General features: G+C 33.6%; 1 protein-coding gene across 4 annotated transcripts in view; it reads right to left on the bottom strand.

Moving 5' to 3' along the window:
• Nucleotides 1-987: 987 nt before the first annotated feature.
• LOC128212129 (uncharacterized) overlaps nt 988-27,362 on the bottom strand; it is an 84,987-nt gene continuing 58,612 nt past the window's right edge. The window contains exons 1-2 of one of the 4 annotated variants that reach the window (XM_052917413.1): nt 15,435-15,535; nt 988-2,859 (exon numbers count right to left, since the gene is read on the bottom strand). In XM_052917413.1, coding sequence (XP_052773373.1) covers nt 2,030-2,833 — 804 coding nt within the window. In that variant the 5' untranslated portion in view covers nt 2,834-2,859; nt 15,435-15,535 and the 3' untranslated portion in view covers nt 988-2,029. Of the gene's footprint in view, nt 2,860-7,575; nt 7,710-15,434; nt 15,536-27,362 lie in introns of those variants that run through there. The other 3 variants (XM_052917412.1, XM_052917416.1, XM_052917414.1) reach the window with 3 other exon arrangements.

The following is a 27,362-nucleotide window of genomic DNA, read 5'->3' as shown; positions in this document are numbered from 1 at the left end:
TTTTGATATTTGGCATCCTATGATACTTTTGCCGGCACGTCCAAAGGGAGTTCTTTTCAATCTGTAATCTAATGTGATACACGTTTTCCAAGTAAAATTCGATTTCATGGAAAAGGAAGAAAACTTTTTTACGGTGTGTATAACTTCTTTTTATTCGATGATTAACACTTTCAGGTTTTTAAAATCCCTCTCAAACAGTACTGATGAAGATAATCAAAACCAGTAAAAAAACGACAATGCGCAGTTGCAATGATAATTCCTAAGGGAAACCAATGCCAGAACTTATTCTATATTTTTTCCTTCTATGTCAATCAGATTTTTTAGTGAATGCAGTACAAGTTGCTTAGAATATTCTGTATAATGTTATATTTTCAAAACAATAAATTACATCGCATATGAATATACTTTTCTATTTATTAGAGATAAAGTTTCTATGTATCTGGGTGTTGATGTCTTTCACGCTATGTATCAGCTGTTTTACTCGTCATCGACAGGAGTAATTTCGAAACATTTTACTTATACCGTTCTTTCAATGCCAAATACACATAGCTTACATGAAGAACGTAATACGTAAATATTTGATTTTACCATTAAAGGCTTGACTCATTTTGTGGATTTAAAAAAGACAATGTCAGTTATCGCCATGCATCAACGCCAATCTAACACCTACTAACGGGTAAACGTTTTTCGACAAGTGTAAAACAAACATTGATGCTTTACCTGTCTTATCAGCTAGAAATCAAATAATAAGATTCACTACTGCGACACGAAGTTCCCAGTACACACCTTTTCTTGCTCAGTGCAAGCTCGCTGTCACAACTAGCGGATTAATGTTGCAGAGTAATAGCCATGAATCTGCTTAAGAGGTATAGAATTACTCACCAAAATTGACGAATGTCATTTGTAATGCTATGAGCGACAACATTTTGTATTAAAAGCTAATATCACGCCAATTAATTTTGGATTTGGAAAGTCGGACTACTTTTTCTAGTTCTTTATTACCAATTCCAACAAAATGTCACTGAAAGCATACCAGGTATGCGTTACACTATTCAAAAAAATGATTTCCAATTCCAACACTTGATTTAATTTTGGTACTGAACGCCAGGCACAACCTCATATTAAACAGCAATTATTCTGTGCTCTCATACACGAGGATTTTTAGGTTCTTTTTAAATTTCTTCCGATTTTTTATCATATGTTAAACTCAACGTGTACACAGAAGCATCTAGTTGTGAGTAATAACTTTAGTATGTTAATGTGAAGTTTGACAATTTGTACTTACACAAAAGAGGGTTTTTCAATATTTCATTGACTTTTCGTATCTAAAGACTTAAATAACCATGCTCTTAACATGTTAACTTCATATAGCATTGACCTCCCGTCAAATCATTAGTTATTGTTACTAGTAAATAACGTTGGGTTAATATAGCTGAACCACCTCGAACGATATCAATTGACGTCATTGCCACTAGTAAAGTCATTTTTAGAGGCCATGAGAACGTTCATAGGGCAGAGATCTATTAAGGTGGACACCTTAACCACAAGAGCACTCTCACCCTCGCTGTTCCAATATAAAACTGGTTTAATGGGACAGTTACAGGACATAAAGCAATTTGTTGACAACCTTGTACATAGAATATGAACAATCTAATATTACTACACCATTACGTGAGTGTCATCAGTAATAGAATGTCAACTTCATGGACCAGCCCAGTAGCCAAACATTTAACGAAGATTTTGTTAAAAGACAAAAGGATCATGGCAATACAAAGATGAATATACATAGACTTCATTGAGAAATGCACCAATTTTGTATGCAGAGATCGATTTTGTCTATTGCTCCAAAATTTAGCATTTTTTCATGGGTTAACTGTGACATAATCTTTACGAGCCATCTTTTTAAATCTGGTTAATCAATAAATTTTAACATTTCAATTTGTGAGCACAACATTTTTTTCAGATAATATCAAACTGATCAAGCTTAAGCTTTATTAATATAGAATTGCCCAGTTTATTTCTCAATGTTTCAAATAGGCGGCAGCTGTATGTGACTTCTCGATTTGACCTTATCGTGCTGAGCAATGTGAAGCGTCTGGAGCCATGTTTCACACTTATTCACACTTTCTACACCGTCTGGTTGCCCAGACGCACGTTTAATACGGACGCTTCCTTGCTTTCTTATTACGTCCTTTCCAGAACATGTTGTCTCAGTCTCATTAGCTTTTATTTCGTCGAATTTGTTTAAATTGTCCCTACTGAGTGGTAATTTCTTAGAGCAATCAACGGTGACCTTGTCATTCAAACTGTCAATTGACGAATCTCTGCTTAATGCACTTTGGACGAGCTGTTTCCTAAGCAGTAGGCGTGGGGAGGCTAATGGTGACGACACGAACGTTTTGTCTGGAGACGATAATAAAGAATCACGTGATGAAATGATACTGCGTCTACTTTTTGGTGTTGATGGTGGTGTTGGCGTTTCCGACACTTCACCGTTTTCAAGGTAACTTCTTCTGCGAAATAATGGGGATGGTCCTTGAACAACAACGCAATGCATTTCGCGGTCAATAGCACTTTTATTCGTGTCTATATCATCTACCGTTCGCTCGTATGACTCAGCAATTTCAGCATCAGCCTCCGCAAGTTGCGGGCATGAATTGTATCTCGATATTGACTGGCTTGATCCTCGTCTGTCTTGAAAATTGTAATACGCATTTGCATATTCATCAGCATCGAAAGAATCGTCTCCAGTACGACTTAGTTTTCTGGTGACATCCAAATAGGTCGTCTTTCTCGGGGAGTCAGTTAATCTTGGGGTTCGGTCTTCCGCCATTGTCTGTCACAGTCTGGTAATTGCTTCTGAAAATAAATAGAAAAACCCTGATAGGTTGTTTGTTTAATGTGTCTTTTCAGGATTTCCTGTAAACGTGAACGGACCACGTCAGGCCGTATTTATTCCCTAGGGATGCTCGTCAGGCTAGAGAGACGAATGCGTGAAATGAGGAACGATGCCGTGTGTCAATTACGGCCCTCATTAACACGATTGAACTGCTTGTTACCGACAACATAATGTTTCAGGCTTCTATTGTTTGTATGCATGCATTGCTTCAGGAGTGAGGTATTTTATGACTTCCTTAAACAAAAAAGTCACCGAACATATGGCTTATAAAAACACCGACTTTACGAACTATTTTATTGTTAAACGACGGCATCGGAAATAAAATACAAAGTATCGTGCCTTCAACGGTTTGATCCCGGGCGTATAAATTAAAAGAATACAGCTCAATTGAAAATACAGGAATGGCCCGTTTGTTAACATGTATCAATACATTTGTTTAAAGGCACACTGATCAAAACCCGATAAACAATGAAACACACAGCGCCAATAGACAACGAAACACACGGCGTCAAAACATAACGAAACACACAACTTTAAATGACAACGAAACACACAGCGTCAAAGACAGCGTGAACAGACAGCATGAAACATTACGTCAATAGACAACAAGCCATTCATCGTCAATCGACAACAAAACACAGAGCTTCAAAAGATAACGAAGAACACAACGTCAAAAGACAAAGAAATATACAACGTAAATACAGCAAGCCATTCATCGTCAATTGACAACGAAATACACAACGTGAAAAGATAACGAAGCACACAACGTCAAAAGAAAACGAAGTATACACCGTAAACAGACAACAAGACACACAACTTCAATTGACAACGAAGCACATAGCGTCAAAATATAGCAAAACACACAATATTTAAAGACAATGGAACACATAACACTAAAATGCATAAGACACACATACATATTAAAATATCGTTATCTCTTTAGAATGGGTTTAAACTTGTTGACAAAGTCTCAATATCACTATCAATATACTTTTATTCAAGAACAACTGTGTCATGATATTCTCTTTTACCAAACCTTTCATGTCAAAAAACAATTCATTGCAGACAGACGTTTTCAAGGTTTTCCCAAAATCGATTAATTCTGAAATAAATGGTGTATCCTATTTGCTTTTCATGCCGACAGTATCGCATGTGAAGTAGAAAACTTGATAGTTTGTTCAGGTATTACAGAGGTATTGAATTACTTTTAATAATGTTTATATCCAATAGAAATTTTAAACATCAATTTTCAACTAGAAGTTGTCTTATTCAGGTTGTTAATACAGAATAGCTGAGTACATCTCAAGGAATAGTACTTTCGGTCACTCTCCTTTTCTCTTTTCATGTAAGTGTATCGAAATAATTGAAAATATACGATTATGTGTCCATTTGTATTCAGAAATAATGCTCATTTCCATTTTTTCCAATTATGTCTGAAACGAAGTATTATTTTCTCAAAAACACATCTTTATCTGTCGATCGTTAATCCAGAACAAAACCACTTATACGGTAGATGTTTTCAGTAAAAGAAGGGGTTATTTATAATAAAAAATACCTACACTTTTAATAGTTTAGCGGATGTTTCACACTTAGACTGCAGACTTAGAGCTCGTCTTGTATGCAATGAGCTAGGTTTTATAACACGTATATTTACATAGAATTGCCATCAAACAAATCTCGAAAAAAAATCTTCTCTCGCATTATTTAATGACAATATCCATGCTATGTCGAGTGTGTTGTTTCAGAGAGGAGAGATTTGCATAACGAGAATAACAGGACTGTCAACCTTGCTTATGAGGAAGATTACAGGAGTTCAAATAGTTCTATGGACTGTCAAGCTGGCTTATGTGGAAGATTACAAGCATTCAATGGTTACTAGGGACGGTCAGACTTGCTTATGTTGTAGATTGCATGCGTTCAATGATTTCTAGGGACTGTCAACCTTGCTTATGTAGAAAACTACAGGGGTTCAACGGGTTTTAAGGACTGTCCTTCTTGCCTATGTGTAAGCCTACAGGATTTCGACGGTTTCATAAGACGGTCAACCTGGCTTATGTGGACGGTAACAGGACTTCAATGATTTATAGCGAGATTATTGCATTCATTCGAAAGAATATCCTTCGTAACAAAAAATATCATGTTCAAACTTTTAATATCATTCCAATGACATCCCGATTTCAACACAATTTAATATGATTTCCACAATAATATATAATACAGTTAGAAAATTATTGCAATAAATATTTTCTCAAGAATGCTATACAGAATATGACTGTACGGGAGCCGTCTTGATTTGAAGCGTATTGGAGCTAAATGTTAATCCCTGACTGGGTAAAAAGGGAAAATGTTTTAAATACACAGAGGCGAATGTCCGTGAGACGTGATACTTCAATGAGTTTGTTATCAGCAGCATTTAAAAGATATATCAATAGATTGTCCCGCATCAATGTTGTTAGTTACAACGTTATTCAAGTTGATGTTTTGAAAGTTTTTTTAGTGTACTTGTTTGACTTTACGCTGTTGATCAAGAATACATATGACATTGCAAACAAATCGAGTGACAAATTCAACATACCCCGTAAAACATTTCCTAATATTTCAGCAATATAGTAACCGTCTTGGCACGGTCCGTAAGAACTGTTTGGGGTTTACCCCGCCTTACGGGCGCTTTATCGCACACTTGAATAGATATTTATCAGCAAGTGTAATACTGAATTTCTTACTTTTAATCCTGTTTATGATTTGCCATGTGTTTATTCTAACGTAATACATGAGAAAATATGCTTCTAGATGAGTAAAAAAACATACTAAATACATTGATATGAATTAAGCAAGCTTCAATATGGTAGAATGAGTTGAGTTATTGAACATTACTTACTTAAACAAGCTTTCTCAAACAGGGTTTGATTTGTGTGTGATTGCCTCCTTTTGATATTCATACATTTAATGAGCTACTTGGACAAGCTTGATGTTTGAATACATTTGATTTCAGCTATGTGCACATGTACGTCCCTATAAAATGCTAACTATTTTCAAACTGCTGTATATAAAATGTTCCATGTGCATTCGTGAATCCATATACGCAAGCAACATCTTCCAGCTTTATGTCAATTTGCTAGATAATACAGCTTCATTGGAGAAAATAATTATGAAGCCTTGTAACTAGTAGATATTCAATTTAACAAAAATACAACGCCGCCGAACTTCCTTTTTGAAGCCATCCTTATATATTTCATCGATTATTAAAAATGTATAGCTTCCACTCACGAACGAGGAGTTCAGTCTTTGAATATTATAAAACTAAGCCGTACATATATGTAACATTTGTCGAAGTAAAATCATATCGTTTAAAACATAAAGCATGTAATTCACTAAACTATAAGTATATGTTTTTTATAATCCTGCATATAGGAGCGTCGATACATGTTTGTGTTTTATCGATAATTATACATCAGGAAAGACATGAGATATGTATTAAGTCGTTTCCTGTTATCAATGGATAACTGAAAAAAATAGGATATCCAACTGAAATTTATTAAGACTAGTTAATGCCACCATACGCCACTTAACGGCAATTTTGGAGAAGGTTTATATCCGCTATTATTGCAAACAATGACTTCCATTACAACCTCGTATTGGGTCGGATATAAAACTGAAATGTTATAACATTGGTCTTTTAAGTCGGGGTTATACCTATTTACTATGCACTACCGTTCAAATTAGATATACTTCATAATAACCAATTATAAGGTGAGCCCGTCTGGGTTTATTGCAAGTTTTGATGCGATTTGTTAACATATTCCGAATCTCTGAAATGAAATGCACTATAAACCTATTTATTAAGTATCAAAGCGATTTACAGAGCAGAAAAGAATAGTGCAGAACAAATAGTTTTGACTTCAGCACAAACAGCTCATCGTTATATTACATAAATTCTAAATACGCGTAAAGGTATATTAGAATTGAATCCATTGCAAACTGCCGATAGGGTTCAGTTTTGATCACTTTTGTTTTGTTTTATATGCGACAAATATTTGTAGCCTATGACACATGAAGTAAATACGCTAGTACACGTCAATCGATGCATCATGAAATTCATGTATAAATTACTGTGTCGTTGGTTCATCGCAGTGCCAGCAATACAGTATTAAGTCCTTCTGTCAATTAAGGTATAAGCTACAAGTCTAGCTCGCACCCCTCGGTTACTATAATGTATGTTTCGATTGGTCCAGGAATCATATTTTGGTGGATAAACTTTTAATTTTTCGGTAAAAAAACCAATAGGAATCACATGAAGTGAATTTCTGTATACATGTTCATGTATTGTTGTTTTCCATCATAATATAGTTCGAGGGTGCCATCAAAACTGTGTTAAATTATATTAGATAAAAGAACCGATAGAATCTTTTCGCTCTCAAACCTTGAGTTTCATGGTAGTTTTTGTATAATCATTGGTGAAATAAACAAGCAAATTAGAGAGAAAGAGGAACACACACTTCTGCATAAAAGCGTCCAGTAAACGAATATGTAAAGCATTTACATAAATGTTACAATGTTTTACAACCAGTCAACATTACAAATATATCCATTAGTTTGCCAGAAAATGATGTCTGAGAAACTGTTTTAAGATCCAAAAGCATCAACTGTATGCTCTATATTTTAAAAAGAATACTTACTTGCTAAATCCACATTCATTCCACAAGCCTTCAATCAGATTTAAATCCTGCTTCAATGGTTTTTCTAAATCGTAAAACTGCTGGCGACAGGGAAATGAAAATTTAGAGCTGAATCAATATAGCGTGCTTCAAACTCAGCTTCGATGTTATTACAGAACAAACTGGTGTGGATATAGAGCGCGGATAGTAATGGAAAACTCACTACAGAAGACAAATATCTGATGTCACTCGCTTGACCATTGATTAATACAAACAGTGTTATGTTTGTTTTCTAAAGGTCATCATCATTATCCGTATCTTATTATGCAAAGATTGCAATGACTGTTAAAAAGTGTTTACACATTCAAGTACGATCATATGGTATCAGAAAAAGTGTGCGCACGGTAAAAACTGATTGATATGCAATAGTAAGTGTTTATTTTTGGTTTCCCAAACAGCTTAGTCGGCAGGCTGGGTGCAGACCTGTGATTTCTATTCGTTTACAGGATCAAAAATAACAGCTGAATGGAGCGAAATGCCTGTCGAATATTTCTATACTAGCCAGTGCGCATAAGCTGGCTTTTCAATATCTCACTTTAACCAATTAATGACTTAATGAAAATTTGGCGGTTTGATATATATATGTGTGTGTGTGTGTGTGTGTGTGTGTGTGTGTGTGCGTGCGTGCGCGCGTGTGTGTGTGTCTGCTTTTTATTTCCTCTCATCGATATACATATACGCAAAACATGCGTGTGCTAATAAACAAATGAAAATAAAAGATGTCGAAATAATTCCATTTGCAAATAAACAAATGATCAGCTCAGGTATACAATAGCAAACAGGAAGATTATACAATAGCGAAATAAATGCATTTGTAAAGAATATGTTTATGTCAAAAGAAAGAAAGGGAAAAAGGCTTTTGCAAACAAGCAAAACGTTGCGTTGTCAAGATAAATGCATATGCACATAAGGACATACTGCAAAGGTTTTCCGACATGATTACAAATAAACAGAGGAGATAAAGGAACATGTATGATGTTTTCTAAACATGTGTATCGATATAAACTTATAAGCAAGCATGTTATTACATAAATATGCAATCAGTGAAAAATCATTATCGATCAAATGCACATTACATTCGTCACTAGCTTATCTTAACATTATAGTTTAAAGGTATATATAAAATAGTTAAGCATTTGTAGACAAAGTGTATTGCTATTCTCAAATATTGTTTCTGCACTTTCTTATCTATGAAAGCTAAATGTATTTTTCCAATCAAATAGTGCAACTTAGCCTTATCATTTTCAAGAGAAATCAACGAGCATGTGTCGTTAAGAAAGTTTTCCGAAATTGTACCCCAAAAATAACTTCTAATATTAGACAATAAAATACAAAAACACAGAGCATGCTTTATAGTATTATTTATAATAACACCACACTCGTGACATTACATAATTGACTTATTTTCATTTATGCTAGGTTAAATCCAACGTTTGCAAAATTACAATCTGTCCGGCGACCCCCTTGGCGGAGGCATGAGTCAGCACATTAGCTTATTCAACCTTACATATATTTTATGAACTCTTGGGACGTAACAGGCCGAGGATAAACTTCTATGTCTAACACGTATGCATAGGCAGTTAAAACATGTATGTTGTTTATTGGTGAAACCAGTATCTATTACACATATCAACAATACAGCAATCAAAAACAAAACTTTCACTGAGGTCATTGAAAAGGGCCCATTTGTCTATATCCAAGCAATTTCAAATTTCGATTACTTGATTATCAAAATGCACTCAGTTTAATCAGTGAAGATGTTTTTATTTTAGTGTTAGATCTTATTTAAGTTCACGAGTGCCACAGAAAACGTTTTCTTATATATTTTTTTCTGTGATGAGTGAGATATAAAAAGGACAATGTTTCACTGAAATTAACTAATGCTTTTTCCTTTTTTTTATTATTTTCGAAGTTAATATTGTTTGCTACGATGCTTACCGTGGGACGCCCTCAGGCAAAGTTTTGATCGCTGATGACGTAGCTGCCATTTGAAGTAATTCTCAAATAGTTTTTTGTTTATAGTTTTTTACTTGTGTTTCAGTGCAAACACTTAAGGAACATTTGCCAATGCACTTTTATTGATGCATCTATTTTCCATATCATAACATTTTAATGCACAATTTTATTTTTAATCTGAACAGGGCATACATTCGTTGCCAAATTACACTGGTAGCCATTTACTGAACGCGTCTTTGAATGATAGAACAGGTCAGCAAAATGAATATGGATTAATATTGAATTGAAGCAGTTTTCCAAATTTTAGATTTTTCTAGAGCTATTTAATCACCGATCAGACTGATGAGCATGAAGATTGGACGTTTTTGAGATAAAGAGTGCAACCATCGCTAGGTTGTTGACACATTTTGAGGCGTGGTGGGGTAAACAAAACTATCATTTACTTCTTGTGTGAATTCGTCAGGAAGATACGCTCCGTGTATGAATATGTCACGTGTTTTGTTATGGGGATGTCACGTGCACTGTTGTGGGGATGTCACGTGCACTGTTATGGAGATGTCACGTGTACTGTTATGGAGATGTCAAGTGCACTGTTATAGTAATATAATAGTGATATTACTGCGTACAGGGATCGGGATGTCACGTGTACTGTTATAAAAATGTCACGTGTACCGTTAAAGAGATTAAGATATCAAGTGTACTGTTCTGGAGATGTCACGTGTACTGTTATAAGGATGGATTTGTCACCTGTACTGTTATACAGACGGTATATATGCATTTATATGCATATCGAGGAACATGGACTAAAATATGAATTAACCACCTAAAATATGTATATCTTTCACAGTACTAGATGGAAGAGACTGAGTGGATAATTCGATTTCAGGCTTGGAAAATGTTCAATATAAATTCGATTGGACCTAAAATTAGCAAAAGACCATACCATATATATTTTCCAGTTCCTTAATGAATAACGTTGTCTAACAGTCAAACTCGCTTTCATTAACTGGACACTTTTGTACCGTTTAACAAATTATTTTGTCAATAAACTTATGTTAGAATTTGAAATACATGAAATTGCTTTTTGGTCTTGATTAGAGATAATGGTCTTTTACATTCCTAAAACAAGCACTGTTTAAACTGATTGTAGTCGATAAAGTTAACTTTAAATGCCTGGCGATATTATTTTGGTAATGTATGAAAAGGTTTAAAGTACAGATGAAAACACGTAACTAGTAAACCGAAAATAATATAAGTTACATATTTCGGTTTCTTATTAAAATATTTCAAAATTCAATACAACCAATTATTATATCGTTTTTGTCATTTACCTTACACATTATTAGTAAGTCAATGTCTAATGTAATGTATGACATAAGTAAGTCCGGTAATTCTTCAATTACATCATCTTGTTTGTTTATTCTCTTTGTACGTTGTGTGTTCGTGTTAAGTGTCTGTTATGCACTACCATTGCACCTTTAAACGGGGAAAGTGTACAATGGTTGGATTTTTATTGAGCTCGAAGTTCCCATTGTAGTGTGTCTTAATCAAATTTTAGAATGACGCGTTTAATATTTAAAGCTGAGAACTCTCGACCCAACGATGCTCCAACTCTCATATCTGCTAAAGGCTCATTAATCTTTAACCATTATAATCCATTCTTCAGAATTTTGTCAGATACCTAAATATATTCGCTCAGACAGTGACTCTTAATTAACTGTGGCAAACACTTATCTGACTAAATGGTGAGCGGGAAAGAAATATGAATTGACGACTGTTAACAGTAAAATGTGTACGTCTAAAATATTGCTGTGCTTTAAACATATCTTAGAAGAATTATCTTCAATTTAACGTTGAAAAATATCACTTGGCACTTTAATGGCAATACGTTACACTTCAACAATCAATGTCAGATTAATGCTTTCACTGTTTAAGATCACTATGCATAAAACAGACTGGATAAACATTGGAGAGCAGATACAAATAAAATGATACACAGCCATAAGCGTCGATGACAGGTAATGAGAATGAGAGATTTGATTTGATCATTGTATCAATAACTAGGCAATCTTGATTAGGAGTGAATGCAAACAGTCTATTCAGTACTGTTACATGCCTTAAGGCATGTGATTAAGGCCGGTTCTCCATGACCACGTGTGGGCAATCCGCAAACGAGTACCGCATGCGTGTTTCGCATCCACAGAAATCGAACAAGCAAAGCAACGAAATAACGAGCAGTGAGCGATTTTTCACGCAGGCGGAGGTCAATTGCGGACTTGACGCAACTTAGAAACCCAGATATTATGGAAACATATTGAATTGGACAGAAAAATAGAGATGCCGAGGTACCAGCTGTAATTGCTGATTCAACTGTAACATATACTTAATATTCGCCACATGTGTTGGTGTTTATTACAATACTTCGTCTAATTATTCAATAGGTAACAAAACGTATCTTAAAAACAGACAAATGGCGAAGATGTCGCGGAAATAGCCGCCGGTGAGTCCCCCACACATGCACACCAATTTGAACGGACCAGATGGTACGCAACCGGATTAAAAGTAGTTCTCGATGACAAACATATTGCAAACTATTATAATGAATATATTCATTTCATTCCTTGTCACAAACGCTTATAATTTAATACCATCTATGGCATATGTTTCTTTTAGATATTTTTCTAATCTAAATAAGATAAGAAGCCTTTTATTGGCCCTGTATGTATTTAACCATAGCGCTTTTACAACTTTTGATTTTTCGAAACTCAAAGTCAAACCTCATATATTACAGCTACGTCACAAATAAAGAAGGTCCCTTATACGTATCACACACCAACAAGACAAGCGTTTACCAACAACAAGAAATAAACGTAGTTATAGGATAGGTTGCAAAAATTACAAGACATTAATAATATTGATCTAAAAGGAGCCATCTTCTAATGACCTCATTTGTCAATAAGTACTTCGCATCCTCCAAACGCTTCTGAAGTTAAATATTTTTGTTTTAGTTTTCAAGATAATTTGATCTTCAGGAAAAACATGAGCGTGAAATGAAAAATAATGAGGGAATAAACTGTAATATTTGGTAACGCATGCTCTTTAGGGCAACTGAAAGCTTCTAAGACCGGAATATGAGCCTCAATTTGCTTATAATAATTTGCTAATAATGAATGCATTATCTCGATTCAAATTTTAAAAAAAGCAACAGGAATCTTTAAATCTAACTTGACTTATATTAATAAAATATTGGCTCTCATACTTACAATAGTTGCCTTTATATTTTGTATGTTGTAATTATAACGATATGTCTTCATAACTAGTTACTCAAAGAAAGACAGTAACAAAGTATTTTTATTCATTGAAATCGACAAATCAAATGAATATATCATGTTGGCATTCCAGGCTTGGTTTATTTCTTACACCTCAAGCTTATCAGACAACAAGACAAATTATGTATTACATAATTCATGTTATTTGTGTAGCTGTTTCACCGTCTACTACCGTCACCAGCCCGCAAGAGGACGCGTTCTAGTTATACGGGGAATATGTTGGTGGACATACATGAAAAGGTAAGTTATTTCAAAAAACGTTCAAGTCATTTGGTATAGTTAAATCATAAGATATATCCCGGGATGACACCCCCATAGTTATCTTTCTATCGGTTAAGTTCATGTTCACACCTTGCTGCGAATCATGAAAACAGTGTCTGAGGTGTTTTAATTGTAAATTAAAACAATCATGTCAAACCCTTCGACTATTAGCAGTGTGTAAAAATAGTAGCTACTAAGATAGTAAGTATTCGTGCTTGTTTCATATTTCATTAGAATACAAATTAACAACATATTTTTTTTTATGATAGCCATAATATATAATGCAAACGGAGAAGGAACCTATGCCTGCGTGTTTCATATCTCATCAGAATATAAATTTTAAACACAAAACACGCAATTCAATGACGGATATAATATGTGACGCATGCGTTGAAGGACCAACGCATCAGGGAAATTTTATTAAAAAGATTGTAGGTATTTTCCGGCCTACTTTTAGACAAATCGCGACGTTTATGGATGCCCTGTCATACTGTATGATAACGCGAAACCAAGCCCGTTGTCGGGCGGCAAGTGACAATTCAAAACACGGTAGGTGTCTATCTGAAAAAATATAGTTTTTACAAACGGGGATTAATTTTAGTTAATAAAAATAATAAAATGATAATAATAATAATAATTATAATTATAATAAAAATGATAATAATAATAATAACAATGATAAAAAATAATCATAATAATAGTAATTAGCATAAATAGGTCTTCACTTTTCGTGTCGCTTTAGCAACCTCACTCGTTATATCATGTACGTCATCTTTTTCGCATATTATTTGTGGTGAACTGTATGCGTTGACGATTCTTTTTCAGCTAAACAATTGTCAAACACAACTTCATTGCACACTATTTTGAAAAAATGTATCTATTGGTCTCCCAGGCTTTACTTGACATAAACGCGTGATCAATTGTCAGCTCGGTAAATAATTGAATTTTCGAGTTCAGATAACGATTGACATTTTGTGTGAGTGTTTCTAACGAACACTAGCATCAATTTATTGCTGTCTACGTTTATGTTGAAGGAAAATATGAAGTCTGAATTTAATTCAAATTCGGCATCCGTTTCTTTGTTTAATATGATCATTTTCAGACAGAAAAGATGTTTTTCTGACGTTTACTTGAAACGGTTCTTACGGTTTTGTCATAATACTTGTCATTGCTGTTATATTTGAAGAAGAAATGGGTACTACCGCTGCTTCGTCCTATTTAGTGAATTAATCATTAGGGGTAATGTAAATGTATGGCTGAATTGTACACGTTTACCAGCGTGTTCTTTCCGTTTTAAGCTAGCAAACACATACTTCCATAACAGCCCGAAGCTATTATTATATATTGGCACATGCCAATCAATGCAACTCAAAGCTTTTAAGCATTAAATTTAATACGATAGATGATCCAGAAGTGCCTTATCCGTATAATTGAGACAGGAAACATGTTTTTGTTGGAAAATGAGATCACGTTTATAGACAAAATATTGAATTTTATTATCCGATAAGATAAAATGTCAGACAGTGTTTTATATGATACATTTGCGACTACATGAATTGTGTTAAGTAATGATTTTGCGAAATATTTGATGACTTTTCTCTAGTTACTGACGTTTCAAGCCTAATTAACCCTCGCAGAACATAAACACTAGATGATTGTCTGCAAAACGGCAACAATGACGTGCCCACTTATATCACAATTAAAAAACAGTTCTAAGAAATATTGCTATTTTTGTCCCAAACAAATTGCCGGAGTACAGGATGAACAAGACAAAAATAATGATATCTCTAAAGTGTGACCTCGACCTTTGTCCTATGTATATGGTTCTTAAACGCGAAACACCGTCATCTAATTGTGAACTCTTGAATCGAATTAGTATACAAACAATGTCGAAATCACAGCAAAGATCTGACAAAAAAATCTATAAAAAATTCTGTTTGGTTTGCCAACCGCGGGGAACGGGTTAAGGGCGCTTAAAACATTGTTGAAGGCCTGGAGAGACCGCTACCCCAAGAAATGTCTAGAACGGAATTTCTCTCAAAAAGGCTGTTAATAAATGGAAGACTTCCGTCCCAGTGAATTTCACATGTTTTTCCTGTTTCAGGGTTGGGGTTAAAAAATTGATAGATACATCCAAGTCGCAAACATCAAAGCCAAACATACAGGAACGAGAAACACAGCGTATATGTCTAGTAGTGATGTAATTTGTATACTGTTTGAAAGGAAAACAATAAAATTTAAACAATAAAAAACATAAAAAATATTATTACTTACTTGCTTTCTTTACATTCAGTCCAAAACTATGATTCAAAATACAAAATCCTACTTGAACAGACATTGTTCTCATGAAGCAATATTATATTGTTTAAATTGACGTCATTCAAGTGCCAGTTTACATCTGAATCAATAACACATGCTTCTCATGGAAAATTGGTTGACAGTAACCTGGATGCTTTGAATGCTGCAGACATATCGTTCGTCTCTTACTTGACCATTGATCAATTAATATATGCAGTGAATCGTCTTGCTGAAGTCTATGTGAGGGTTAAGTATCAGAGAGGCAAGAAGTATCGAAGTTAAAAATATCATGAAGTGGCTGATATCGGCCATTTTGTATGTTAGTAAATTCCACGGGGCAAAAATGACCGATTGATATTTGTATCGCCCACATACACAGACATGGCATTTTTTTGTACTTATGCGCATCGCCAGTGTGAGTAGTTTAATAATCCTTGATAAAAAAAATCCTCGATTTATATATTAAAATAGAAGTGTAGTAAACCCCCAGTAAATTAACATTTTACTGACCGTTCCGAGACGGTACCTCACCATCTTTGATAAACACACGTAGTTTGTTATAGAGTATTCATGAACTGTCTACTTTGTAGAGTTTTGTTTAATGCTTATTGTTTCTGGTGTGTAATTGTTTGCTTTTGTGTTGTATGTCTTCGGCGTGTACACTGTGCCATTAAACGGGGTTTATATTTTAACTTTCGGCTACTGAGATTGTTTCTGTAGTTTTGTGCTGTTGTTTCATGTTTCTTGTTTTTTATGTTTTGTTTTTTGTGTACTATGTCTTTCGCGGTTATCCTATGCCATGGATTTATGTTTTAAGTTTCGACTACTGATCTTGTTTCTGTTGTTTTTGATATAAATAATAGTCGAAATTACCAACCATATATCATGATTAAAAATATACACAAACAAGTCTAATCCTAATTCAATACACTACAATTTCTCAAAAGTTTTTTTTAACTCCTTAAGAATGACTCTTTTAGTGAATGATTACAACCTTACAATTCTGCTGAATTCATGATGCTGCCACAAAATGTTTGTCACGCGCAAGGACATATTTCCCGACTATTCGAACAAAACACAATACGATTTTTCGCAAATACACATGTTTCAAAACTATTCACAAGGGTATTATACCAGACTATATGCAACATAATCCCTCAAAGTATTGAATACATTACATTTCTGACATATATATTGAGAATTACCATGTATTTGCATAACGTGAATGGATTGATAGATAGATGGACGAATCTCAATGAGATATTTGATAAATTTTCGATTGCCATTATAATGAAAAAAGTCAACAGCTTTTGTCTTATGTATCTTTTGTTGACGAGAATAACTTCAGTTTTAACTTGATGCCATCCTTGTTACGAAAACAAGAAAGTAAAGCCAACATTTCATGAAGGAGGGATAGCAAAATAAATTCCATAATCTTCAATATTGCATCAGTGTTTTATTAAATCATTTTTATATCTAACTTGTCTTTTTGCCACAAGCTGTTTAGATATTTCGCTACCCGTTTTTCTGCTGAACCTGTCAGTGTTATTATTATTGAATTATTATACAATTTCAGGAATAAAAGGGTTGAATGAAAACTTGTTTTGAAAAGTCAGTAAAGAGCTAAGATATATACATCAGTACTTTTAGACTATCATCAAAAGCGACGCGATGCGAACGCCAACGTTGTTTGGATAGGCTTTTATTAGAGGCTTTAGTCGACAATTATTGCAACTAGATATAATGTACGTATCATTTCTGGTTACATGTACATTAAGTTTCTTTTGAATATCTTAAAGTATATTTCAGTACGACGATATTTTGATAATGGTCAGATGCAGCCGCCGACGACCAAGACGGCATGTCTATGACAAAACATCTGCAGCTTTCTTCAAATAACAGACGAGCATAAACGTTTCTTAAATTCGTTAACTTATGTCAACGATCGGTCTCAAATTAATGTAACGATACGGTTATGGTTTTAAATTGTGCAACAAAAAGAAAGTAATCGGTTTTACAACTGCGTTAACGTTTAATGCCTATTTTTGTAACATTTTAAAAGTAGGATGGAAGATCCGTATTAATAATTAATAGCATTCCATATAGTAAGTTTCAACGTGTTGGTGCTCCATTCTATGTAGAACACAATTTATAAATCTTCTTCTCGGTAGGTAGCCGTAGTTTTTATCGCGTATAGATGTTATTAATCGATACTTAATTTGTCATCCGTAATAAATTAAGAACAAATGAACCAAAATGTGCAGCTTTACGATCTTTTTTGTCTTGGTTCTTATCTTATATTACCACAAATAATGACAAAAAAAAATCTCCAAGCACAAAGACCTTGTATATTAGCAAATATAATATGTTTACTTAGAACGCAATAGGCTTAATAAAAACAATTTCTACGTGCAATTGTTCACAGTTTAAAGTAAATGGAATATATATGGAAATCAAAGTTTCAATCCTCCAATAACAGTTTTTATGTTGCTAAAATAGAATTGCACTGTCTGGAAAAAGAATTACTGCACACATATTAAAAGCAAAGGCAGGCAGATGGCATAAGCCAGTAAGAATTACAGACGGCAAATGTCATTTGTGTCATTTGTGTAATACGCTCGAAGATGAGTACCATTTTGATATTAAATGTAAATTGATATTAAAAAGGTAGTCACAGATGAGATTGCTGATGAAAGAACAAATGTCAATGTAAATAGGAAACAAGCGACGTTTGTATGTAAGGCGATAGATAAAATAAAAGACAAAATAAAATACGGATAATTCTTTTATCTTTTATGCTTTTCGATGAAAAATGGAGTCTGGTTTAAGACTGAAATATGAGCCGCAATTATGAAATGCTTATAATGAATGCAGTTGGTTAATAACAAAGGTTAAAACAAAAAACAAAACAAAAAACAGAAACTTGAGTCAGTAGACCTAACCAGATTTATATTGAGAAAATATTGTTTCTTATCATGTTTTGATTCATTGAAATCTAGTTCCTAAGCGAATCTATCCCGTCTTTGTTTATTTCTTACACCTCGAGCTAATTAGAAAACAAAACAATTTTCTACTGTATATTTTACAATATTTTGTGTTGCGGTATCACCGTGTCCTACTGTCGGACGAATTCTAGTTATCCGGGGAATATAATGGTGGACACACAGAAAAAGAAGTATGTAATTTCAAAAGTTATTTGGAATAGTTCGGTTATAAGATATAGCCGACCATGATCTTCTAGTAAGTTTATTTTAACGGTATAGTTCATTTTACACTGCATTACCTGTTTGAGGAATAATCACGCATGCATTGCTGCACTGTTATTTCAAGCCCATCGACCAAATTCGGGAAGTTAAATGGTAGTTGCTAAGCTATTAAGTATTTTTGCGAGTTTCATAAGTCATCAGAATATTAATTGACTCCATAAAACAGGCATTTTAATGACAGTATTAAAATATGACGCATGTGAAGGACGACCTTAGCATCAGGGACGTTAACAGATAAATGATTGAGGCAATTTCATCCACAAACCTAATACGTAATAGGATGAACTGTCATGCTCGCTATTATCGCGGAACCAAAATTCAAAACAAGGTCGGTATCAATCGGAACAAAATATACTTTTTAAAAGTTAGGAAGAATTTAACTTAAAGCTTAACATGTGCCTCGCTTCAATTTATAAATTTGTTAATATGTACCACAGTGTGAGCTAGATTTATTACAATAAAATATAATTCAACTAAAACACAGAATAACATATCGAATATTGCTAGTAATAAATTTGTCCCCTATACTGATTTTAATTGCAGTTGAAAATAATCTTAAATAACTCGCACGTTTGGTGTTGCTAATATCATACTGCCAGTAACATGCCTTTGCTTTGCATGCACTTTCATTGGAATGGCCGTAACAATTGGTATCACAGGCTTTACTTGACATAAAGACGTCGTCAATTGATTTTGTCATCTCGGTAAAAAAATCATATCGAGTTCAGAAAACGTCAAACATTTTGTGTGGGTGTTTCTAACGACCACTAGCAACAATAAATTACTATTTAGTTCTTTTTGACGTCGACAAAATGCAATTTCAATTCATTTCAAGTTTGGCATTTGTTTTCTTTTTAATGTAATCATTACTGACAGCAACGTAGTTTTCCAACAAACTTGAATAAGAATTTAGGATTTGTCAAAATGCTTTCAATGATTTTTATATTTGAAAAAGATTTATCTATAATTCCTGCTTCGTTATATTTAGTTAAATAGTGCTTAAGGGTAGTAATGTTATTTGACCGTTGATTTATACACGTTTACCACCGTTAATGTTCTGTTTTTGCTAGTAAACACACATACACCTCCATTACAGTCAAATGCTATTATGATATATTAGCACATGCCAATCAATGCAACACAAGGCGTTTAAGCATTAAATACAACTGATGATCCAGAAGCAAGTGCATTATCCTCATAATCGAGGCACGGAATATGTTTTTTGAAATATGAGATATAGACAAAATATCAAATTTATTTTCCGATTGCTGAGAAATTGTAAAACAGTATTTAATGGTATACATTTGCGTCTACAAGTTATATTTCATTACAACAAGACATCCTCAATGACTTTTAACCAGCAATGTAATAAGATCTGACATTTTACTGGCGTTTAAAGCTGCGCTCTCACAGATTGAATATTTTGAATGTCTGAAAACAAGTGATAGATAGAAGACTGTTGACAAACAATCAGATGGCAGCAATGAGCTTCTTAATAAAACTATCAATAGTTTATTTGTCCACTAGGGGAAGGGGTATAGTGTCCTTAAGACAGCGGGCGATAGTCGTTAATTTGACAGGCCCGGTGACACGGCAACCCCACGAAAGAGTCTTCGACGGATTTTCTTACAAATGGTTGTTGATGAATGGATAACTACCCAGGGTGTTTGAAAAGTTTCTGTCTGTTTCAGGGCAGGGGTAAACATTGATCACGAACGGTACAAACTGGTATATGTCTAGTAGTGATGTTATCTGTATAACATTTAAAAGAAAAACAATTACCATACACAAATAACATAGTGTTACTTACTTGGTTTTCTCTTCACTCATTTCAAAACCATTATTCAACCAATAAAAAATCCTGCATGAACTGACATTTTCATTCATATAATAATATTGTTTTGTTTAAAATGACGTCATTCAAGTGTCAATTTACATCGAAATCAATAGCACATGCTTCTCATGGAACACTGGTAGACAATAACCTTGATGCTTTGAATGCTGCAGACATATCGTTCGTCTCATACTTGACCATTGATTAATTATTAATATAAACAGTGTATCGTCGTGATGGAGTGTAACGTGAGTGTAGTATCAAAGAGGCAAGAAGAATCGAAGTTAATTATTCCATATAATGTCTGATTAATTATTTAATCAAATCAGTTAATGACTAAATGGAAATTTGGCGGTTTTATATATATATATTATATATGTTTTTTTTTTAATTCTTCTGATATATACATAATAAATTCATGTGCTGACAAACAAAATAAAATAAGATTTGTCAAAATATTTACATGTGCAAATAAAAATGTGTATCCACATAAACTTTAAAACAAACCTGTTCTTTAATAATATGCAATCATTGAAAAATCATTATCAATATCAAGCACATTATATTCGGGAACAATTAACGTTTGATTCACATGATAGTTTAAATGTACACACGTGACATTACTTGTTTGATTTATTTTCATTTATGCTCGGTTCAATCCATAGTTTGCATAATGCGAATCTGTACGGCGATCCCCTTGGGGGAGGTATTAGTCAGCACATTAGCTTATTCAACCTAACATATATTGAATGGACTCTATGGACGTAACAGGCCTAGGATAAACTACTTTGTCTTGTCTAATGGCAGTAACACGTGTGCAAAGGCAGTTAAAACATGTCTGTTATTTATTGGTTCGACCAATATCTATTACTCATATACACAATACAGCATTCCAAATCAATACTAAAAAGACAAGATACACTGCTATAATCATTTAGATAATTTAGGATTTAAGTATCAAAGATTAATGATTTGTAATTTAGAAATTACCAGAGTGATTACGCTGAATCCCTCTTCTGTTATTAAAATACTTCTACAGTGAAAATACTTACTTGTATGTTCAAATGAAGGTACGGACATTATAATTTAGGTCAACTGAAACCTAACAAACAAACTTGAAACATATACGGATACAACACCGGTGATAGAGTAGATGCATTTACGACATGCAAAGATACAAAAAAACTGAGGTCAGTGAAAAGGGGCCATTTGTCCATATCCAAACAATTTCAAATTTCAATTATATGATTATCAAAATGCACACAGTTTAATCAGTAAAAAATAGTTTTAGTGTAAGATCGTATTTTAGTTCACGAGTGCCACAAAAACGTTTTCTAATATAGTTTTTCTGTGATAATGAGTGAGATATAATTCGATGTTTCACTGATATTAGCAAATGCTCTGTTTCTTTTATGATTATTTTTGGAGTTAAATTTAAATATATATATATATATGTATATATATATATATATATATATTTCTTGATACGCCCTTATTTGAAGAGAGTTTTTGCTACGCTGCTTACCGTGGGACGCCTCTCAGGCAAAGTTTTAATTGCTGATGACGTAGCTGACATTTGAAGTCATTTTCAATGTTTTGTTTATAGTTTATTATTTACTTGTGTTTCAGTGCAAACATTTTGGGAATATTCACCAATGAACTTTTATTGATGCATTTATGTCCATATTATAACATTTAATGCACAATTTTAATTTTAAACTGAACAGGGCATACATTTATGGCCAAATTACACTGGTAGCCATTTACTGAATGCGTTTTTGAATGTTAGAACGTGTAAGCAAAACAAATATGGTTTTATTCTGGACAAAAACAGTTTGCCAAGTTTTAGAATTTTGTTTAATGATACATTGTTATTCAATCACCGATCAGGCTGATTTACTTGAAGATTGGTCGTTTTCTGTATATGAGTAAAGCCATCGCTTCATCATTGTTGACATCATTTACTTGTTGTGTGAATTCGTCGAGAAGTTCGTATTACAAAGTCAAACAGTTTAAAAAGGTATATGATTTAGAGGTTAATACACGGCGTAGCGGGGCCATTGAGTGTTAATTGGCCCGAGTGACTCATAATGGCCCCAGACGTAGTCGAGGGACATTATGAGCACGAGGGCCAATTATCACTCAGCGGCCCGGCTGCGCCGTGTATTAAACTCTTTCATACATATGGGGGTTTTATTAATCCGTAAGTTTGAAGTCTTCTTTTTATAGTTTAACTGCAATCCAGTTGTGCATTCTTATTTGCTTCTGGCTTGACTGCGATGAGTAAACTCACTCTCAAATTAAATTTTGTTGTTTAGAGTAAGCCAAAAAGGAAAACAACATTTTGTGGTCATTTCATGTTCCAATCAATTTCAATTGTTCAGCTTGAAAATTCCTGAACAAGTCTATCCGATTTATTCTGTACAAATCACTGACATCTGTCGTTTCATGTTTTGAATGCCAATATTCTATTAAACTTTAATAAATATGAACACGTAGCAAGAAGAAGGACTGTTTTTAAACAAAGATGAAACCAAAACGTGGTATTATTGATGACAACATACATGTACAGTTGTTGTTTTCAAGTAAATTCAATTTTACCGCTTCCTTTGTTTTGTTTTTAAAATGTCAACACTGTATAAAAAACGCTGCCCTAATATTCTACACTGGATATCAAACACTAGCATATTATCCTAAACTGCGTAAGCAGATCAATAAATTTTGATTATTTAGTCAATACATTATTTTACATTCGCCAAAATTAATTTTAGGGCAAAGATTGAATTCACGTGCGAACGTTCTACGGGCCGCAAAATAATAATCGATAATCGGCCCGGGCCACAAAACTGATAACCGCTAAACCATGCAAATAATCGCGAAATCCCTGTACAAATGTGTACCTATATATAGTAACATGTGTATTTAAGATAATATAGCACCGAGTGTATGGAAGTGTAGTTGTTTTGTCTGTAATTTCTTTAGTTCTAAAGCAAATGATAGAAAATTCACATATCTTCAAAAACACATTTGAAAAAATAGGATAACCAATTTTCTTATAAACGGTAAGTTTTGTATATTTCCAGAAAGATCTTTATTTAATGCAACGCTGTTGACTTTAACCTCCATATTTCATGAAAAAAACCGCTTAATTACAATAAGTTAAGACCAAGCAACGGGTTAAACCTTACAAGCGGGAAGTGTTTGCATTAAAAAAAACTTCCTGGAACGGCTTGAACAGTTGTATTATTAACAATAACTCGCTTTTCTTGGAACAAACAGTTTGTTCTTAATTATAAAATTATTTGGATCGATGTGTTCAGTTGAACGTAAAATGAATGTAGTAACATTTCCGCAAGAGCACAATCTTATTCGTTACTGACCCTGTAAGCTGGATACAAATAGGATGTGTTGTGTATGAAATATGACAAAATGAATAACAGAGAAGAATTGTTAAGACACTCACACTTCAATCAAATAATACTTATTTGCAGAATATTCTGATACATTCTTAATGTTTTTTTAAAATGTTTCTTATATATGTTATACGCAGACGACATAGTTATTTTTGCAAAAATTATTGAGGAATTGCAATTAGCTTTAAATACATTGAAATCTTATTGTAATCGTTGGAAACTTGTTGTTAATGTCAGGAAAAGTAAAAAATTGATTTTTAGGAAAAGAGGTTGCTTACCAAGAAATACTGTGTTTTGTTACAAAACTGAAATTATTGATATTGTAACTAAGTTTACATATTTAGGTATTGTTTTTACCACTACGGTGTCATTTTTTGAAGCACAAAAATGTATAGCGGGGCAAGAACTTAAAGGCATTTTTGCAATGAATATGTTTTTACATACATTTACAGATCTATCAGTGAGTCATAGAATGGAACGTTTTGATAAACTTATTACTCAAATTTAAAACTATGGAAGTGAGGTCTGGGGGTTTGTAAAGGGAAATGCATTATAACGATAGCATCTTTATTTTTTGTAAACGAATGTAAGATGAATTGGGGCGAACTGACTTTCAAATGAGAAGGTATTATAACATAGTTAGGTTCTGGTTATAGATTTTTAAATCCAAAGAAAAGAAATATGTGACACACGTTTACACCATGTTAAAAAAGGACTTGGAATCCTATCCACATCGTAAATCTTGGTGCTCTTTGATAAAGGATTTATTGTGTTCTCTTGTTTTTATGAAGTTTGGCTTTTCCAAGATGTTAGATATGATAACATTTTTCTCGCAAATATACGACAACGCTTAAAAGATCAGTTTACTCAGAGCTGGAATGGAAGATTACAATATTCTACAAGGGCTAATTTTTATAATATAACTTGTTTTAAACCTCAGCCATATTTAGATGTAATAAATATTAGTAAATTTGGAAAAGCTTTAGCAAAGTTACGAGTTTCCTCACATAGACTATGTATAGAAACTGGAAAATGGGCTAGACCTGTATTAATACCCGTACATGAGAGAAAATGTATCGAATGTAATATTTTAGAAGACAAATACCATTTTGTTATTGAATGTCCATTGTATAATGATATTCGAAACTCTTTTTTGCCATCCTACTATCTACGACATCCTAGTATGCACACATTTATAGAGACACTTAAAATAAAGGAAAATTGAAAAATTTGAGTATATTTGTTTACAAAGATTTTCCCATTATGTCAAATAGACATTTTGTAACAGTCTAGTATTATAACCATTGTCATAAAATTTATTAGTTAATATGTTACTACACAAGTACGTACTATTTGTATTTGTCACCATTGTGCACCTTATGACTCATGGGTCTACGACCTTCTGGTTTATTATAAATAAAAACTTGAATCTTGAAAAAAAAAAAAAATGAAAATTTGAAAACAAAATAATATTGCTTCATGAAAAAAATGCAGGATTTTTTATTGATTGAATCATGGTTTTGGACTGAATGTAAAGAAAGCAAGTAAGCAAAAATTTCTTATTTATGTTTGCTATTGAATAAATGTATTGTTTTGGTTTCAAGCAGTATACAGTTACATCACTACTAGACATATACGCTGTGTGTCTCGTTCGCGTCTGTTTAGCTTTAATGTTTGTGACTTGAATGCTCCTATCAATATTTTACCCCATCTCTGAAACTGACAAAAACATGACAAGCACCCTGGATCGGAAGTCTTATATTTATCAACAGCCTTTTGAAAGAAACTCAGACCTAGACTCTTTCCTGGGGTTTCGGTCTCACCCTACCTCTTTACCCTTCCCCGCGATGGGAAAACCAAATATTGGTAGTTATATAAACAAGCTCAAACCAAACATGCTGACTGTTAAAAACGTTCCTTTGATTTCCCTTGTAAAATTTCTAGTTCAAATTAGATTTTTTATAGATTTTTTATTAGATTTTTGCTGAGAGTTCGACATTGTTTGTATAATAATTATATTGAAGAGTTCACCATGAGATGACAGTGTGTTGCGTACAAGAACTATGTATATTGGTCAAACGTCGAGGTCAATTGAGAGCAATCATTGTATTTGTCTTGTTCGTACTGTTACCATGCCATTCATTTTGGGAAACAAAGAGCAATCTTTCTTAGAACTGTTTATTAATTGTGATATACGCGGGCTCGACAATGTTGCCGTTTCGCCGACAAACAATTAATGTTTATGTTCTGCAGGGCCAGATTCGACTATTAGACTTTAAACTTCAGTTACTAGAAAAATTCATCAACATTTATGCGAAAAGCTATAGAAACAAGCTCAGTAGCAAAAACTTTAAACATAAACCCGGTTTAATGGCACTGGGTAAACGCCAAAGACATAGAACATAAAATCACAAACAAGAAACATGGAAGAACATCACAAAACTCCACAAACAGCACAGGGCATACATGATCCAGTATTACGTGGACTTCTTACATATTTTCTATATTTTTCGTCCAAATCATTTTAAAATTCATGCACATCTTATTGAAGTATTCTACATAAACGGTATGAAATTTAGATCTGTAAATTTTTTGAGTATTGAAAAATTACGGGTTCTTAGACAACAGGAACGGACGGTCGGCGCACCGTCTAAAATGTACGTTCACAAACGTTTTATGTATCTTTTACAACATGCTTTTCTTCCATGTTTTTCTATGAAATTCCGCCAAATTACGTCATATTAAGCGCTGACTTCATACGAATATACTTTTCAAATTTCTGACGTCATTTTCGTTTAAAAGTTGTAATATTCTGACTTGATTACAAGCACAGTCTGGGATACAACATCTCGTCACGGACACAGATTATGATAATACTGGCCGAGGTGGAAATGAAGCAACATGTGCCGTTCATTAGTATTTAACTGGCATTAACGTTTAAGAGAACAATGATATTCCATAGAAGACGATAAGGAAAAGGGACAGAAAAAGACAAGAGGCACAATGTTCTCGACGTCGGTGAAGAACGTCATCAGAGGGGATCGCCGTTTGACAGCACGTTGTAGCAAGCATAGTCGGGACAAGGTACAGAAGTCCAAAGGGTTTTAAGAGAAGATTTAGGCGTGCAAAAAGTTTGTGCGAGATGGGTGCATCAATTGCTATGAAAGGACGAGAGAACAAAACGTATGCGTTATTCAAAAACATTTTTGCAAAGATTTGCATAAGAAGGTCAACAATTAATGAACCGAATTATTTTGAATGTTTTTTTTTTAAATAATCAATTATTTTATTTTTTTTATTTTTTTCTATTTATTTATGTCAATCATAATATATGCAGTTGATTACGCGCCATGTATCAATGTTGGTTGGTAAACTAAAAAAATATGACGCT

Source organism: Mya arenaria, chromosome 12 (assembly GCF_026914265.1).
Source record: "Mya arenaria isolate MELC-2E11 chromosome 12, ASM2691426v1".
Taxonomy (NCBI): domain Eukaryota; kingdom Metazoa; phylum Mollusca; class Bivalvia; order Myida; family Myidae; genus Mya; species Mya arenaria.
Note: the sequence above shows the minus strand (reverse complement) of the source record. Positions and strands in the feature narration are given on the sequence as shown.